This window comes from Canis lupus, chromosome 9 (genome assembly GCF_003254725.2).
Source record: "Canis lupus dingo isolate Sandy chromosome 9, ASM325472v2, whole genome shotgun sequence".
Taxonomy (NCBI): domain Eukaryota; kingdom Metazoa; phylum Chordata; class Mammalia; order Carnivora; family Canidae; genus Canis; species Canis lupus.
This window is the reverse complement of record NC_064251.1, coordinates 39226507-39245823: the sequence shown is the minus strand read 5'-3', so window position 1 is coordinate 39245823 and position 19317 is coordinate 39226507. Positions and strand designations below refer to the sequence as shown.

At 39.6% G+C, this 19317-nt stretch overlaps 1 protein-coding gene across 5 annotated transcripts in view; it reads left to right on the top strand.

Annotated features, from left to right (window-relative positions):
• Nucleotides 1-19317, top strand: part of AP2B1 (adaptor related protein complex 2 subunit beta 1) — a 131290-nt gene that overhangs the window by 26557 nt on the left and 85416 nt on the right. For all 5 annotated transcript variants that reach the window (XM_025440399.3, XM_025440397.3, XM_035721410.2 and 2 more), the window contains exons 6-9: nt 11476-11666; nt 14009-14230; nt 14769-14889; nt 15019-15114. In XM_025440399.3, the coding sequence (XP_025296184.1) occupies nt 11476-11666; nt 14009-14230; nt 14769-14889; nt 15019-15114 (630 nt within the window). The remainder of the gene's footprint in view (nt 1-11475; nt 11667-14008; nt 14231-14768; nt 14890-15018; nt 15115-19317) is intronic.

Genomic DNA, 19317 nt, shown 5'->3' with positions numbered 1-19317 from the left:
ACCACCAGCTTCTTTTAATTGGAACTGATTCTGGAAAGTTGTTTTATAAAAACTAACCTCTTCTCAGAAAATGTATTTTAACTGTGTGCTAGCCAGCTGTTGGTTTTTAAGCCTTCTAGGAACTTCCCTGGTATAATCTGAAACCAGCCCCCTTGAATTGGAAGGCAGAGAGATGAAAGAGGTGGAATACTACAGATCGGTAGATGGCACTTCTAATAAGCAAAGAGAGCTTACACACAAGGCTTGTCTTGGGTGGCAGCAGGACAGTGTGGATGCCTGGGACCTGCCTGTCAAATCTTAAAAGTTTATAAAGAGGCCCTAACTGGCTTCCGTCATGTATACCATGCAGGTGAAAGTAATGGAACCCAGTTCTAAGGATGGGCATAGGATGAGAAACCTCTAAGGGCTGGGTTCCAGTTCACAGGTCATTTGGCAGTCACATCTTTTCAGTGATCATCTCCAACACCAGCATGTGGAAGCAGCGTAGTATTATGGCAGTGGTTGTCAACTGGGAGCAGTGTTGCTTCCTAGGGGACATCTGGCAATATGCAATATGTGGAAACACTTTTTTGGTTGTCACAACTAATGGGAGGGGTGCTACTGGCATCTAGTAGGTAGAGTCCAGGGATACTTTAAACATTCTACAATGTACAGGACAGCCCCTTATAGCAAATAGTCACCCATCCCCAAATTTAGTAGTGCTAAGTTGCAAAAATTTGGATTATGGAAACAGCATATGGCCTTCTGGGCCAGAGTGGCTGCTCACTAGAAACGTTGCCTTGAGCAAGTTATTTAAAATGAGCTTCAGTTTCCTCATCTGTAGAATGAATGTAATGATGCCTGTTTTACCAATTATTTCGAATACGAAGGAGTAATTTAAAATAGTGCCTGATATTTGGTAAATAACTATTGAGGAACAGAGCTAACATTGCATACTTTCTGATCATTATAATTTTTTTTATTTAGGACTTAGAAAGTTGTGGTTTGTCATCAGTCTGAGATGATACATATTGAAAAACTCAAGTCTCTAGATGACTTTGTAAATGCGAGGATTTTTATCAGAATATACATGATGTTGGGACTCCTGGGTGGCTCAGTGGTTGAGTGTCTGCCTTTTGCTCAGGGCGTGATCCTGGATCAAGTCCTGCATTGGGCTCTCTATGGGAAGCCTGCTTCTCCCTCTACCTATGTCTCTGTCTCTCTCTCTCTCTGTCTCTCATGAATAAATAAATAAATCTTAAAAAAAAAATAAATGATGTCCTGTGGGCTATGTTAAATTTTCTATTAAAGATAGATCTAAAACACATAGAAAAACTTAATGACCTCACTTAATTTACTACTTTATATGACTTGTTATTCCTAAATGTATATTAATAAGTAGGGTATACATTTCATATATATAAAAATCTCATACATAAATGAGAAATGCATAATGCTCTTCATGCCAAAAGTCCATAAAGGAGTTCTAGAGCTTGGTACAATATTAGGCATGTGTGAAAGTGTCAGTATGTGGTAGGCACTTAATAACCAGTAATGTGGGGATCCCTGGGTGGCGCAGCGGTTTGGCGCTTGCCTTTGGCCCAGGGCGCGATCCTGGAGACCCGGGATCGAATCCCACGTCGGGCTCCCGGTGCATGGAGCCTGCTTCTCCCTCTGCCTGTGTCTCTGCCTCTCTCTCTCTCTCTAACTATCATAAATAAATAAAAAATTTAAAAAAAAAAAAAAAAAAAACCAGTAATGTGGGAGGTAATATGTGCAGTCTGTCTGGGTTCCCCCAAGTGAGTAATGTTATATTTGGTACTAATGGAGTATCTACTATTAATTTCTGCAGGAATGGAGTAAGTAGACTCATTGCTTGGATATGAGGCTTACTGCCCAGCTCTCGAATTTCCCTGATCCATCTGAATGCTTTTTTGTTTCTCCTTACAAGGGAACCAAATGTTTTTGTTTTCCTTTATAATAAACTCTGGAAATCTTTCTGTAATTCTCACTTCTTTTAAAAAATTAATTCTCAATTTTTATTTTATCAGTTATTACCAACTTACAGGTTTGTTTGCTTTTTTTAAGATTGTATTTATTCATGAGAGACACAGAGAAGCAGAGACACAGGCAGAGGGAAAAGCAGTCTCCTTGCAGGAAGCCTGATGTGGGACTCAGTTCCAGGACTCCAGGATCACTCCCTGAGCTGCAGGCAGGCGCTCAACCGCTGAGCCACCCAGGCATCCCCAGGGTTTTTTTATAAGCTCATTTGTGGAGGAATAATTCTAGATTTACAGAAAAGTTGCAAAGATAGTACAGAAAGTTTGCATATACTCTTCACTCAGTTTCACTTCATGTTAACATCTTACATAACCATGGCACATTTGTCAAAACTAAAAATTAGCATTGGTACATTATTAACTAAAGTACAGATTTTATTTGAACTTCACCTGTTTTAACACAAATGTCCTTTTGCTATCCTAGGATTCAGTCCAAAATACCAAATTGCATTTAATCACTTCTTTTTATAAAGAGTTGACTCACTCTGTATGAAAAGTATCTAAAAAACAGAAAAGTTCTTTGTAATTATGAAATGGTATTTTCCCCTCAGTACCATATAACATAGTGGTTAGACTCTTGAGTCAAAAAGACTTGGGTTTGTATCCTGGTTCTGTCATTTCTCAGCTCCCTAAGCTTTTTAGTATCCTCATCTACAAAGTGGAAGTAGTAAATAATCCTTCTATCATAGGATTGTTGTGAACATTGAAGGATAGAGGGCTTGCATAGCACTTAATCTTGACCGTGGTAGAGATGAAGCCCTTTATAAGATAACTGCCATTTATGGTCCATATTGTATAGTCATTATGGAGTTGGATATTAATAATTTTAGAAGGGTTAATCTTTTTTTTTTTTAAGATTTATTTATTTATTCATGACAGACACAGAGATTGAGAGAGAGGCTGAGACACAGGAGGAGGGAGAAGCGGGCTCCATGCCGGGAGCCCGATGTGGGACTCGATCCCGGGACTCCAGGATCGCGCTCTGGGCCAAAGGCAGGCCCCAAACCGCTGAGCCACCCAGGGATCCCCAGAAGGGTTAATCTTTCAATTGCAAACTTATTTTTAAAAGATTTAACTTTTTAATATATGTTATTTAAAGGTGGACATTTATTTTAGGGTAATTTTTTTAAGCAATATTGTATTTATAATATTACAAAATACATTACATTATAATGAGATAATAGATTATATAAAGGATATGTACATATGTTATAAAACTATCAAACCAACTGAAGGAATGATGAAATTATTCAGCATATATTTATCTTTCAGACAGTAGGCTGTGAGATGAGATTAGGGGAAAGCACACAGCTTAGTAGTATGCTCCATACTTGCCTTGCTTACTGAATGTTCTTTACTCATTTACAATATTATATAAAGAAAACATTTCTTAAGATATGGTTTAAAAAGGCAGCACATGGGCAGCCCGGGTGGCTCAGTGTTTTAACGCTGCCTTTGGCCCCGGGCGTGATCCTGGAGATCCGGGATGGAGTCCCACGTCAGGCTCTCTGGATGGAGCCCACTTCTTCCTCTGTCTGTGACTCTGTGCCTCTCTGTGAGTCTCTCATGAATAAATAAACAAAATGCCAAAAAAAGACAGCACAATAATTGGTTACTTTGTTGCCTCAGTGCTGTAACAGAATAGCAGAGAGGAGATTGGGTGGCTCATACACAAACATAGATTTCTCAAGGTGCTAGAGGCTGGATGTCCATGGCCCAAGCACCTGCAGATTTGGTGTCTGGTGGAAGCCCACTTCCTGGTTCAGAGACAGCTGCTTTCTTCTTGTGTCTCCCACATGGCAGCTCTGTGGGCTGGGTTATTTTTTATAAGGGCGAAAATCCCATTCATGGGAGCTAAACCTTCGTGACCTCATCACCTCTTTAGGGTAATTCTGATGGCGGTTTACCCACAAATGAACCTAGGTGTAATTACAGTGTTGCTTACTGCATCATTGCAGAATTACTTTTAGAAGATAATTATTCAAGGATATACCTTTAAAGCAGTTTTCATCAGCAACTTCTTGAAAATTGGATCTCTTGTACATAGTGCCCCAAAAGATCACAGCTCATCCCTTTCTTAGTGTCCCCTTTAAGATGATCTCAAGGCGTTTACTGTGGCAAAGAATTACTTTACTCTCAAAAAGGATAACGAGGGGCACCTGGGTGGCTCAGTCAGTTAAGCATCTGCTTTTGGCTCAGGTCATGATCTCAGTATCCTGGGATGGAGTCTGGCATGGGCATTGGGCTTCCTGCTCAGCGGGGAGCCTGCTTCTCCCTCCAGGGGCTCTCCCTGGTTGTGCTCTTTCTCAAATAAATGATTAAAAAATCTTAAAAAAAAAAAAAAAGGCTAATAAGTGGTATAATAATAGATTTTTTGTTTTGTTCATGCTGCAGCTTGCTCTGGTGTAATTTTAGGGTCTGTGGGCCAAGTAACTGGTTATTAGTGCCTTTTGTCTGCTTATAAATATCTACTTGTAGTGTCTTGGCTTTGAGAATACTTGCATTTTCTCAGGCCATAATTTTTTTTTTAAGATTTTATTTATTCATGAGAGACACACAGAGACATAGGCAGAAGGAGAAGTAGGCTCCCTATAGGAGCTTGATGCAGAACTCTGTCCCAGGATCCTGGGATCATTACCTGAGCCAAAGGCAGATGCTCAACCACTGAGCCACCCAGGTGCCCCTGCAGACCACATCTTAAATCACTTTAAGTAATGAATTTTACTGAGTCTTATTCATAAATTTTGTTACCATGTATTCAGACCTTCTGGTCATAGTGAGCTGTGTTGACAACTTCCTTATTCCTGGGAAGATGAGGGGGGACAGTGGCACATTATAGAATGTTAACATGGTTGGCATTTTATCTCTTGGCTTCCAGGACGTTTATTAAAGTATGAGCTCTCAGGTTTTTTTTTTTAAGATTTTATTCATTCATGACAGAGAGAGAGAGGCAGAGAAACAGGCAGAGGGAGAAGCAGGTTCCATGCAGGGGGCCCCACGTTGGACTCGATCTCGGGTCTCCAGGATCACGCCCTGGACTGAAGGCAGGCACTAAACTGCTGAGCCACCCAGGCTACCCTCGGTTTTACTTATTTGAGGGGAAAAAAATTAGCTGGTACCACGTAGTCACTGTGTCCTTAAGGAGCCAATAATGATTAAAACATGCTGAGGACAAATACATGTTGCCCTGTGCTTTTACGCATCATTTGGGGCAGCTCCATGAAGGAGAAAGGGAGATTCCTAATGTTGCTGATTTTTAGTCGGATAAAAGTATACACCACCTGTATATTTCAGCATAATAGTTTTGGTCAGTTATTTTGCTTTCACTTGATTTAATGGTCTTTAGGGAGGCAGCCCTGATGGCTCAGCAGTTTAGCACCGCCTTCAGCCCACGGCATGATCCTGGAGACCCAGGATCGAGTCCCACATCAGGCTCCCTGCATGGAGCCTGCTTCTCCCTCTGCCTCTGTCTCTGCACCCCCCCCCCCCCGCTGTGTCTCATGAATAAATAAATAAAATCTTTAAAGAAAATTGTCTTTAGAGGTACCAGCCAAAAGGATGATAAATTGAACAGGAAAACAAGTATAAATCTGCTTTGATTGTGTGACCTTGAAGGTCGTTGCTGGAAATGAAAGTCTTCTAAATAGTAATTTGTTAATAGGAAGTCACTGTACTGGAAAATGATCTCTGCTTTGGGTTCTGTGGCTATAGAAATGAAGGTGCAGGATGAAAGTCATTCAAAGGGACAGGGAAATGGGTGAGAGATCTCTCATAAAGGAGCTTCTGTCTGTGACACTCTAGTTTTTCTATAGATCTAGATTTCTCTTCTAGAGTTCTTTTTTACAGGATCATTTTTATTTTGACCATACCTGCAGCTCTTGATTGCTTCTTAAAAAAAAAAAAAAAAAAATGAGGTCAAATTTATGTCCTCACAATTGGTGAATATCAGATAGTTGTAGCTTATAAATCAGATTTTATAGCTGGATAGTAAATCTTGCCTCTTGAAGTGATGTCAGGATATGATTATCTCTGAAATATATAAAGTAGAAGAATACATTTTTCTCCTTGTATAAATCTGCATGTCACTTTTGCTTGGAAATAATGTTTTGATTATTTCCTTCCCCAGGTCTGATTTTTCTTTTCCTTTCTCCCAGCTGAAGTTCTTAGCTCTTGGCACTTCTGTAAATGCTAAAGGCAGAGTAATTAGCACTCAGAAACTAGAATCAAAACACAAACCCTGAGTTCATATTCAAGCACTCTCCCTTTCTAGTTGTGTTGACTAAGCAAGGCACTAACTTCTCTAAACTGATTTATGAATTCATTGTTAAACCTTGTTTCCTTGGGGCACCTGGGTAGCTCAATCGATCAAAGCATCTGAGTCTTGATTTTATCTCAGGTCATGATCTCAGGGTCCTGGGATCGAGTCTTGCATTGAGCTTTGCCCTCAGCAGGGTGTCCGTTTGAGATTCCCTCTCCCTCTGCCCTGGTCCTTGCTTGCACACGCTCACTCCCAAATCAATCTCTTAAAAAAAAAAAAAGTGCCTTTTTCCTTATTTGTAATAGGTGGATTTTGATAGCAACTACCTCAGAGTTGCTGTGAGGATTAGTGGCACATAGTAAGTGTTCAATATGTTTTAGGAACTACTGTCTTTTATCTTTGTGCAGCCTTCTCTGTTAGGTTTAGTATAAAGTAAATCACAAATTGCTTACCTTAAACTCAGCAGACTCCAAGGGTCCATAAGGAACTATCACATTGAAGAGAATTCTGTAGTCAAGACAGAAAGATTTGTCTACTATGGGATGTGATTTTATATGTATTTAAATACATGTGCTTTTTGTAAATAAGTATATAGGTGTTTATGTTTAATATTATGTATGAAATATATTAGGTCTAGAGTGGTGGGGTAGGGAGGAGGAATGTTTAGTTCAGTCTCCCCCAGAAATGCCTTAATTGGAAGACAAGATGAATAAAAAAAATTTTTTTTACGGCATGTATGTTTTCCTTTGTACCCTAGATGCCAACTTTTTGTGAATCAGCTAATGTACTGAGAAAACTCATTTAAGAAATCCTATTTATAAATCCATTTTTAAGCAAAACTTCTTTAGAAACTCTTCTGGGTACATGGTTGGCTCAATCAGTGGAACATGCTACTCTTAGGGTTATGAGTTCGAGCCCATATTGGGAGTAGAGATTTCTTTTTTTGTTTGTTTGTTTTTTGGGAGGGGGCGTAGAGATTTCTTAAAATCTTAAAAAAAAATCTTTATTGAGAACTGTAGGGTCTTTTTGAAATTTTAGTTAAAAGGCTATTATTCTTTTCTGGCAGTGTTTCTTAAGAGAAACTAGAGATTTCTAGGGGAGAAATGTGCATGTGATTCTTACTCAAATTCAAAGTGATAGTTCAAGTGAAAGAGATATAACTTTTGTTTTAACATATGGGTGTATCAGGGCAGTTACTGCAAGGGTTCAATTTGCACTTGGTGATACTAAATTATCCTTTAGAGAAGTCTTTTGGAAAGAGAAAGTAAATCTTAAATTTCTTTTTTTTTTTTTTAAGATTTATTTATTTATTTATGGGAGACACAGGCAGAGGGAGAAGCAGGCTCCCTGCAGGGAAGCCCTATGGGGGACTTGATCCCACATTCCAGGATCATGCCCTGAGCCAAAGGCAGACGCTCAACCACTGACCCACGCAGGCATCCCAAATCTTAAGTTTCAATCTATTATTTTTAAAGTTTATTTTTAGAAACAGATGATGTATGTGCTATATACATAGTACACAATTCCAAAGAAACAGAGCATAAACGTTGACGAGTGAGTTGTCCTGTGTACCCTAACTACCCAGTTTCTGTTTTGAAGTCAGTATGTTTTCTCTACTTCAGATTCAGTGTGACTGCTTATTGTAGGCTCCCATTAGGCTGAGGGAAACATAGTTTAGTGACCAGGAGAACACTAAGCGGTCCCTACAGGCCCACCATAGTATGTTTCTGAAACCATAACCTCCTGTGAGGATTAGGAGATGAAAGTGAAAAGATAGAACAGAAGGAACTTGAAGAGAGGAACAGTAGAATTTTGTTATTGATGATGCTTTTTTCTCTAGTTGGCCATTGGCTCAGTGATTGGTAGCAATCTCTTTTCTCAATGTAAGCTTTTCTAAACATAATCCTATAATCTGGTCTCTCTGGATCTTTTAATTAGATTTACTTTTCCTTGTTTCTTTTTTTGTTTTAATGTGATAATGAGAGGAAATTGCCTCTTTTGCTACCAGAACATATACTTCATTAGCCACATTATACACTTGGTTTAATTTTCAATTGCCTATGATAATGACAGAGGAATTCTCATTGTTCATTCTGTTCAGCATCCTTCTGTTCTCTTTATTCCACATTGCTTCCACACTCCCTCAATTCTGACCTTTTCTTTTTCTACATTTCTTTTTTTTCTACATTTCCTATTAACAGACTTTATAGTTAGCATGTAATTTTTTTAAACATTAAAAGGATTTAACTGGCAGAAATGGTAAGTTATGGTAGGACCTAGGATCTTGGACAGCCAGTAACTACGATTGGGCATGTGTTGGCAGTAATAATTGAAAATAGGCATTTGGGCTTCTGATATGATATTTTGATCCTTTATACCATAATCAGTTCTATCAAGTGTATAGTACATGGGAAATCTCTTTTCCCTGCATGTAAAACACCTGAGATGATGGAGGGGATTAGTATTTCACTCTTCATGCTTTTTGATTGTCACTATATCCCATGCTTGATGATAGCAGACAAAAAGAAAAGAACTTTATACATGGTACCATGTGGTAGGTGGAGTAGATAATTCTTCCTGATTTTTCTTAGTAACGGTTAAATCATATATCTATAATCAAACAAATGAGCCTTTGATTTTTCATCTTGGAATTTTGTGATCACTGAAGTATAGCTGAAGATGGTTCCATTCGTAGCAGCATACTTTTTTAAAAAAGATTTGGGACACCTGGATGGCTCAGTGGTTGAGTGTCTGCCTTCGGCCCAGGGTGTGATTTCGGGATCGAGTCCCACATCAGGCTCCCTGCGTGGAGCCTGCTTCTCCCTCTGCCTGTGTCTCTGCCTCTCTCTCTCAGTCTTTGTCTCTCATGAATAAATAAATAAAATCTTCAAAAAAAAGATTTATTTTTTTAGAGAGAACGAGAGTATATGCATGTGAGCAGGACGGGGCAGAAAATCCCAAGCAGACTCTGCACTGAGCGAAAATCCCAGAACCCTAAAATCATGACCTGTGCTGAAACCAGGAGTTGGTTGCTTAACCACTGAGCCACCCAGGCACCCCGTGATACCATATCTTTTATGTAATAATATTGTCATAAGTATATTATGTGATTAAAAAGTCATATAACATCTGGTAACTTCATTGCAAAATGTGGTTTTAGGGGTTTCTGGCTAGCTCAGTTGATAGAGCATGGGACTCTTGATCTTGGGGTTGTGAGTTTGAGTTCCACATCAGGCATAGAGATTACTTTTGAAAAATGCGACTTTGGATTCACTTGTATAGGACTATACTATAGTTTTTTATTGTGGGTTTTTTTGGGGGGGTGCTTTTGCAGTTTTTAAATTGAACATCATTGGCTGTAAATGTATTAGTTATATCAGAAATAATCTATAATTTTGTTAAAGAGTATTCACTTTTTTCCTTGCGACTAATGTGGATTCCCAGATCTATAAGTCAGGATACAAGTGTACTTTTTTTTTTTTTTTTTTTGATTGAGAGAGAGAGAGAGAATGCGTGTGAGCAAGGATGGGGATGGAAGAGGGGGAGAGAGAGAGAATCTTAAGAGAATCCATGTTCAGCATGGAGCCTGACACAGGGCTTTATCTCACAACCCTGAGATCATACCCTGAGCTGAAATGAAGAATCAGTTGCTTAACTGACTGAGCCACCCATGTGCCCCCGAGTATACTTTATTATATTAGGGAGCAGTTTTTTAAAGATTTTATTTATTTATTCATGAGAGACACAGAGAGAGGCATAGACATAGGCACATCGGCAGAGGAAGAAGCAGGCTCACTGCAGGGAACCTGACGCAGGACTCGATCCCAGGACCTCAGGATCATGACCTGAGCCAAAGTCAGACGGTCAACGACTGAGCCACTGAGGTGCCCCTAGGTCACAATCTTTCATATATCATACTGCCTGAAAGGTTATATTTGAGGTACCATATTTCATTGATTCTGAGATGGCATTGATTATAAGATGCATTATTATTTTCTATGTTACTTGGAAAGAAATGTGCTTCCTGTTAAACTGACATTCTCCCTCTTTTTTTAAAAAAAAGATTTATTTATGTGAGAGAGTGCATATGTGAGTGTGTGGTGGCGAAGGGCAGAGGGAGAAGGAGAGTCAGTCATTTTTATGATAAGTCAGTCTTAAGCAGATTATGTGCTGAGCGTGGAGCACCATGTGGGCTCAGTCTCATGACCATAAGATCACTACCTGAGCCAAAACCAAGAGTTGGACATTTAACTGTCTGCACCCCCAACTGAAATGCCTTTGATTATAGAATGCATCTCGGTTTCAGAGATATTAATGTGAAAAACTGTGTAACTTAGTCTTGATGAGTTATGGTAGTAGTACCACCTAAAATTTGCATAAGACTTTATAGAAAGCACTTAGTGTGTTATCTGATTTGATCCTTAAACCATAATATGTGAGGTGGATTAAATTATCCCCAATTTTGGGAATCCCTGGGTGGCTCAGCAGTTAAGTGCCTGCCTTCGGCCCAGGGTGTGATTCTGAAGACCCGGGATCGAGTCCCACGTCGGGCTCCCTGCAGGGAGCCTGCTTCTCCCTCTGCCTGGGTCTCTGCCTGTCTCTCTCTGTGCCTCTCATGAATAAATAAATAAAATCTTTTAAAAAAAAATTATCCCGAGTGTTCAGATGTGGAACATCTCCTAACGTCGTTCAATAGTGAACTAAGGTTTCAAGCTTACATTTTCTCACTCTGTGACTCATGACATGATTGACAGTATCAATCCCCCCATACACATATACCCATACAGCTTTAAAATTATTTAGTCTAGATTTTTCTGTCCTTTGCTTGCCTACTGTACATGTTTAAACTTTATTCATCTTAAAACTGGTCATATGTCTTGATTCTAATGATAATGTTGAATGCTATTAAAATTGTTAATGTTTTAATAGTAAATTGTGTGTGACTCTCTGCTAAGACATGAATTGTTTTAATTCTGGGTTCCTGACCACCAGGAAGCTATATATGCCATTATTGGTTTAATACATGTTTTGAATGCAGTTTATGTTTCTAGCTGATTAGGTAAAATGTTGAGGAATGGTTATGAGGTGAGATCTGTGAAGTGATCCAGAGAAAATTAAGCATTTGTTAATAATTGTCCTATTCTTGGTAAATTAGGGTCATGTCTGTTTCTTTCCCAGGTGGTGGCTAATGCTGTAGCAGCATTATCTGAAATCAGTGAATCTCACCCAAACAGCAACCTACTCGATCTGAACCCACAGAACATTAACAAGCTGCTGACAGCCCTGAATGAGTGCACTGAATGGGGCCAGATTTTCATCTTGGACTGCCTGTCTAATTACAACCCTAAAGATGACCGGGAGGCTCAGAGGTCCGTTCTGTTTTCCTGGGTAGTATCTGGGAGATTTGCCTGTTTGAATAAGTTCTACTGTCTGTATTAGAATAAGAATCTCTTATGTTGGCAAAGATTAGTGATTTGTGGGGTAGATGTTGCTATCTCTGTGGTATTGTCCCACTGGATTTTAGGAACATTTTAGGTGGTAGAGTGAACCACGCAAAAATATCTCTTCCTATAAGGTGTGTATTGTTTGAATACTGCAGTTACCCTCTGCTGAAATTTCCCTCATCATGGTCCACATCTCCCATACAGCTGTGTCTGGCCATTTGGCACACAAAGGTTTTTGAGTGTTTCTTACCACTGTGACAAACTTTTCATTCTATTAGATACATACTAAGTGACTTGATACTAGTTACTGAGCTGAACTATACCTATAATTCAGTAGTAGAAAAAAATGTATCAAAGCCCGCAAAACATTTGGTGTCTTTATTAGATACAGAAATCACGTCAGTCTGAATTTGGAAAAGATTTTGGAAGGTGCACCTGGACTGTTCTCCTCAGCCCTTTACCAAGTTCACTGTTATAGATTTTCTTGAGCATTCTGTGTATATAGGCACTGTACTAGGTAAAGTACTTCAGAAGAAATGCTGGCTCTTCATTAAAGTTGACATGTTTTAATTATGGTAGATAAGAACCTTCCTTGCCTGGCTGAAGTTCAAGTTACCATAACGTAAGTTCTCTTCACTTGTCTGGGAAATTGTTCCCTCTGGACCTAACTTAAGCTCCCCCTGATCGTTTCTTTCCACTATCAAAACTACCAAGTGTCTTTTAAAAAGTACATGTACTCTTATGGAAAGACTTTATGTAGAATTTTATTTTTTGTTAGTCATTGACATCTCATACTTTTTTTTTTTAAAGATTTTATTTATTCATTCATGAGAGACAAAGAGAGAGAGAGAGAGAGAGAGAAACAGGCAGAGGAAGAAGCAGAAGCAGGCTCCATGCAGGAAGCCCGACATGGGACTCGATTCCAGGTCTTCAGGATCAGGTCCTGGGCTGAAGGTGGCGCTAAACCGTTGAGCCACCCAGGCTGCCCAACATCTCACACTTACTCATGCATTCACTTAGCAAATATTTATTGAGGCTGTGCTACATGCCAGGTATTATTCTAGGCCCTGAGTATATACTGTCAACAGAATCATAGCCCTCATGAACATTTATTCTGAGGGATGGGGCAGAAATACATATAACACAGTATAATGTCAGAGGATGATAAGCACTAATGAGAAAGATAAAGTAGGGAGGAGGTCTAAGATATGCAGGACATTTGGAGATGAGGAATTATATTTTGTAAAAGCGTAGTCAGGGAAGGCCTCACTGAGAAGGTGCCATTTGTATAAAGACCTGAGGGAGGTCAAGGAGCCAGTTAGATACAGGAGGAAGGGAGAGAAGCCCTGCGTACTTACCTTGAACTTAACTGAATATAACCAGCTAGCCTCTCCTGTTGCCCAAGAGCTATCAAAATTAGGTTAATTTCTGAAGAACCCTCAACAGATAATTAAAAACTCAAGATCTAGTGAGGCCTTTAAGTGTAGGTAGCAGGGACTAAGTGGATGGGGGAGGAGGTTGGGAGAATATTGTAGTGGTGTCTGTCACTTAACCCTTTTGGAGGGGTGCCTGGGTGGCTCAGTGGTTGAGTGTCTGCCTTCAACTCCGGTCATGATTCCAGGCCCCTGGGATCAAGTTCTGTGTCAGGCTTCCGGTAGGGCCCTGCTTCACCTTCTGCCTGTGTCTCTGCCTCTCTGTCTCTGCCTCTCATGAATAAATAAATCTTAAAAAAACAAAAACAAACTTTTCAGAGATTTTTTTATTATCATGAAGACAAGGGGTTGTATTGTTTTCCTGCTCAACTCACCTCCTGCATCTTATGAAACTTCAGTCACGGTTGGTTGATATCTCTAACTATGAAGTAACTCTCAGAACTTAATTTGACATCCTGTAGGCAGAGGAGAAGTGGACTCTGAGGCAGGGAGCCTTACATAATATGGGGAGGCAGAGAAGACTAAAACAGGAGGGTAAATGGTGTGAGCCTCAAATATTTTGGATATTGTCTACTTTCCTTCCAGTTTAAGCATCCCTTATTGCTGGTTTCCTGAAGTCTTCTGATGGCCCTGCTCTGCTCTGTCTGTAGCTTGCTGGGAATGAAGCTTCTGCAGTGCAGGATCCCAGTTTTGTCTACACATTGAGCTTTGACTTTCTAACTGATTGTCTAGTTTCTTAATTCTTGGGCCATGGGACTCTGATACAGTGCGCTATGGGCTGGATTGAGCAAGAAATTATAATTTAAGATACTAATTTTCCTTTTCTGCCCTTAGCATCTGTGAGCGTGTAACCCCCCGGCTATCTCATGCCAACTCAGCCGTGGTTCTTTCAGCGGTAAAAGTCCTAATGAAGTTTCTAGAGTTGTTACCCAAGGACTCTGACTACTATAACATGCTGCTGAAGAAGTTGGCCCCTCCACTTGTCACTTTGCTGTCTGGGGAACCAGAGGTGCAGTACGTCGCCCTGAGGAATATCAATCTAATTGTCCAAAAAAGGTTGGGAAACAATGAATTGGTGATGAAAGTGTTTGTGATTTTGAATTAAGCTTAATAATATCAATATTATAGAAGCCAGTGTTAAGTTCTTGTTAATATATGGAAATGAAAATGTTTTATGATAGGGCAACTTGCCTGGAATCAGGAGAGACTAACATTTGTTTTTGGAGTGTTCCTGTGATAAACAGTTGGTGTTGCTCTACAGTTTAGTTTGTTTCCTGATAGGTCTGCTAATAGTGGACCAGTAGTGCTTGCTTTATATGACTTAGGCCATAGTTTAGAGTCAGATTTTTGTTCTTCCAGCAGTTCTTAGCAATAAGTGCCCTAACCCTTAAAAATGGTCTGCCAAATGGGGAACTGGTTAGGGGGTATAAAGGAAGTGTGTGAGGTTTGGATGAGGAGGAGGAGTGGCTGGAGAGCAGAGAAGCATGGATTAGATAATAATCTAATATCTATTTAGGTTAATTAGATACTAATACAGATTTAGAAGGGCATATCAATACATGTTCCATTTATCATGTGTTTCTGTGTACCACAGGCCTGAAATCTTGAAGCAGGAAATCAAAGTCTTCTTTGTGAAGTACAATGATCCTATCTATGTTAAACTAGAGAAACTGGACATCATGATTCGTTTAGCATCCCAAGCCAACATTGCTCAGGTCAGACTTAAAGCAGACTCAAGTTTATAAATCACTTAGATGTTAAGTTCTGGTCTTCAGAAGAAGCTAGGCTATGAAATTAATGATTGAGAATCCTTAATGATAGTCTACTTCCTGGATTTTTAACAGGTTCTGGCAGAGTTAAAGGAATATGCCACAGAGGTGGATGTTGACTTTGTTCGCAAAGCTGTGCGGGCCATCGGACGGTGTGCCATCAAAGTGGAGGCAAGTGTCTAATGGTAGTTGTGATTACATTATGGGATTCAGAGTGTGCTCTTCACTGCTTTTTTAAAAATACTTCAGAAAATTTTTTAAAAATAATGAAGCACACAGTTAAGATTCCTAGAGGGAATCTTTTTTTTTTTTTTTTAAGATTTTATTTATTCATGAGAGACGAGAGAGAGAGAGAGAGAGAGAGAGAGAGAGAGAGAGAGAGAGAGAGAGAGGGAGGGAGGGAGAGAGGGGAAGGAGAGGAGGAGGGGAGGAGGGAGGGAGAGGAGGCAGGCTGGCTCCATGTAGGGAGCCTGATGTGGGACTCGATCCTGGGTCTCCAAGATCACATCCTGGTTGTGAAGGCAGGCGCGCTAAACCGCTGAGCCATCGAGGGATCCCTCTACCCCACCATTCCTACTTTTGAACGCTCCTGTTCTCCAATAGCTACCTCTTTTTTTGTTGTTGTTTTAAGATTTTATTTATTCATGAGAGACACCGAGAGAGAGAGGCAGAAACATAGGCAGAGGGAGAAGCAGGCTCCCTGCAGGGAGCCTAATGTAGGATTCTATCTCCTCTATCCCAGGACCCTGGGGTCATGCCCTAAGCTGACCCTGAACTGAAGGCAGATGCTCAAATGCTGAGCCACCCAGGCATCGAAAGGAAATTGCCTCTTTTTTTTTTTTTAATTTTACTTATTTATTCATGTTCTCCAATAGTTGTATCATGAGGTTTTGTTGTTCCTATATCGCTTATCTTTGTAAATTGAGATACAAGGCCTTCGTTTATTGTTCTATCAACTGAAAGCTTGCAAAACGTTATATGCATATTATGACCAAATATGTAGAGCAGTGTAATTCAAATGATTGTATTTTCTTTCTTACAGAGTCTTTTGTTTTTCTGGAGTTTCTGTAATGGCCTTTCTTTTTTTTCTTGCATTATGTGTCTTCATAGCATCCCTATATTCTTCCAGCTTTTCAAGCATAGTATCAAATCTGTATACTTTCTTTTGTCCTGGACCCTTCTGTCTTCTAGTCCTCTGACTTGCTCCAGCCTGGCTTATTGCTTGTTTGGCCTCTGCACAGCCATTATTCCATGGCGCCTCTTTTCATTGCTCTTTCTTTTTATTGGTACTTCTTTCACGGCATCCCTTTTAGTGTGATTGCGATAGCTTCTTAGTCTCTGGGGACAGTGTTTTGTGTTTGCAGTTTATTTATTTATTTTTTTAAGATTTTATTTACTTATTCATGAGAGATACACACAGAGAGAGAGAGAGAGAGAGAGAGGCAGAGACACAGCCAGAGGGAGAAGCAGGCTCCATGCAGGGAGCCCGACGTGGGCCTTGATCCCGGGTCTCCAGGATCACACCCTGGGCTACAGGCGGTGCTAAACCGCTGCGCCACCAGGGCTGCCCCTGCTTGCAGTTTAAATTTAATTATCTGGAGTATCGTATGGTGATTGTTCAATGTCTGTATAATTTTTTAATTGAAGAGTATAGCATGCATATAGTAAATTGCAACCCATTTATATTTAAGAATGGGATAACAGAAAAGTCAATCAGGACTTCTGTGAACATAAGCAGGGATCTTGACTAACAGGTTTCTGCTTTAGGGCACGGAGTTGAACTTGTTTCAATTTTTAGCTTGGTTGCAGCCTTCCAGTTGTATGGGCTACAGTTTACACTGCCCTGCTTTATCAGTCTCCGGTCCTCCATTTATTCTTCATTATTCAGAAATATGTTGGAATTAATGAAGGCCTCTGTTTGCTATGATGGTATGGATTCAGAGGGGGTAGAATTCAGTAGTATTCTTGCTACTTGACTGTTTGCAATTCTGCTTAAAGTCAGAGGGTTGGACCATATGATTTCTCAAGGATACTAAAATAATTTGTATAGTCTGTCCAGTACTTCATGGGAACAGAAAGAAACATGCTGTGTCAGAGAAGTGTCTGTAAAAGCCAAGTTCCTGATTGGCTTTCCTTGTTTTTATTTGAGATGACTGCTTCATGTAGTTACCATTGGTAAATCATTCAGCAGACTAGTTATTGGAGCAAGAAGTTAATTCATCCCGGTTTCTACTCCTGGCTCTCTTTTTTTTTTTTAAGATTTTATTTATTCTTGAGAGACAGAGAGAGAGAAGCAGACACAGGCAGAGGGAGAAGCAGGCTCCATGCAGGGAGCCCGATGCAGGACTCGATCCCGGCACCCTGGGATCACGCCCTGAGCTGAAGGCAGCTGCTCAACCACTGAGCCACCCAAGCGTCCTCTACTCTTGGTTCTCGTAGCTTAGTTGCTTCAGGTGTTTAATATTCTGTTGCTCCAATGAGAAATGGGCATGTCTGATTATCAGATCTTGATACATCTTTTTGTATCACCACTCTTCACATTCTTATCTTTTCTTCTTTTTCTTTTCTTACTACTTTTCTTACCCACTTACTATTAGATAATTTTCAGAGGGATTTTGGTAGCGTAAGAGTCACTTTGTGCTTTTCATTGCCAGACTGTCATTGTCTCATTGACTTCTCTGGCAAAGCTCTAAATAACTCATACAAAATTATATCATTCAGAAGTTAAAAGAGATTTTCTATCCCTGGAATTACTAGAAAGTATTCTCCATCTGGATTCCTAGAGGTTGTTAATGCCATGTATTGTGACTAATGGAAAAATATTCCATTATCTCCTGGAAGGGATAAACTTCTGATGGCTTTCACTTCTTCCTTTGACTCAGGGTGCCCTCGTGGGAATATGAGAGTATGCAAAGAATGAACTTTGTCTAGAAATGTAAGATCAGCCTTCAAGACTCCTGTCTTCTAGCTAGTGCTCTCTTAGGTTGCCTGCATTTGTTGGAGCACTTTTCCTAGACCTGTTTCAATCCTGAAGGTTATCAGTTGGAAAGAGTTCCCTGGCCCAGACATAGTAATTGGGGCAGGAGAGATGATGATTGCCTATTTCTAACTAAGCATTAATGGGAAGGGAGAAGAACCAATGAGGGAATTGTAGTAGACTTCCTGGGTGGCCTCTAAACCAAGCTGCTGCATTCTTTCAGGGCTTCTTAACCCTTTTTTGTAATGTGTAGTGGTTCTAAAGATATGACAGATGAGAAAAAATGAATTTTAGTTTAATGTTTAGGTGCAAGAGCAGGGCCTATTAGTTCAGGTGTCTTTAAGAGTTTGAGTTGTATTTTTATCATAACTGTAAGTATAAGTACAGTTGTTTCTATATTGCTATAAGTATCCTGAAGTGGAAAAAAAATATATATATTTTAAAGATTTTGTTTATTTATTCATGAGAGACGCAAAGAGGCAGAGACATAGGCTGAGGGATAAGCAGGCTCCCTGTAGGGCCCGATGCAGGACTCGATCCCAGGCCCCTGGGATCATGACCTGAGTGAGCCAAAGGCTCAACCATGGAGCCACCCAGGTGTCCAAAGAAAATATATAATTTTCTTACATTCCCTTGGCTAGATTAAAGATTAAGCAGTAAGCTGCTCAGTCAATAAATAGCATTGGAAAGGCAATCCCATAGTATAGTTTTTTCAGTAATTTTTGCCTATTTCTCTTTTGTCTGATTTTTGTTGTTTTTTTTTAGATTTTACTCCCCAACCCCCAGCTTTATTGAGGTATGATTTACAAAGTTTTATATAGTTACAGCATATACCTGTTTCTATAAGGAGGAGATAAACCCCTGGGTCCTTAGTCTTCCAAATACAATCAAATGACTTCATTTCTTTGAGAGAGATTAAGACACTAAGCTCTAATTTCCTAGTCTTCTGCTCTCTGGTGTTTACTGTTTCTAATTTTTGTAAATCAAATAAGGTACTGATGTGTGTCTCATCCCTTAAGTTAAAAACAAAAGTTCTATTTTTTCCTGTTAGGAAAACTATTTACTAAAAATATATATATAAAATAAGACCAGTGTTAAGTGAAAGTAGAACACTGTATTTTCTCCTACTCATTCCACCCTCCCAGAGATGACATGGATGGGATTTTCAGTCTTTGTCTCTGTAGTCTATTGTACACAGGTGTACTTTTCACACAAATGAGATCATTCTAAAAATAGTATTTACTTTGTAGTCTGCCATTTTCATTAAATTATACATGGACATTTTTCCATTTTACTAATATTTGACATAATTTTTTGTAGATTATAGACATAATATATGATTGCTTCATTATTTATTTGATCTTCCTCTTATTGGACCTTGAAATTCTTACTATTTT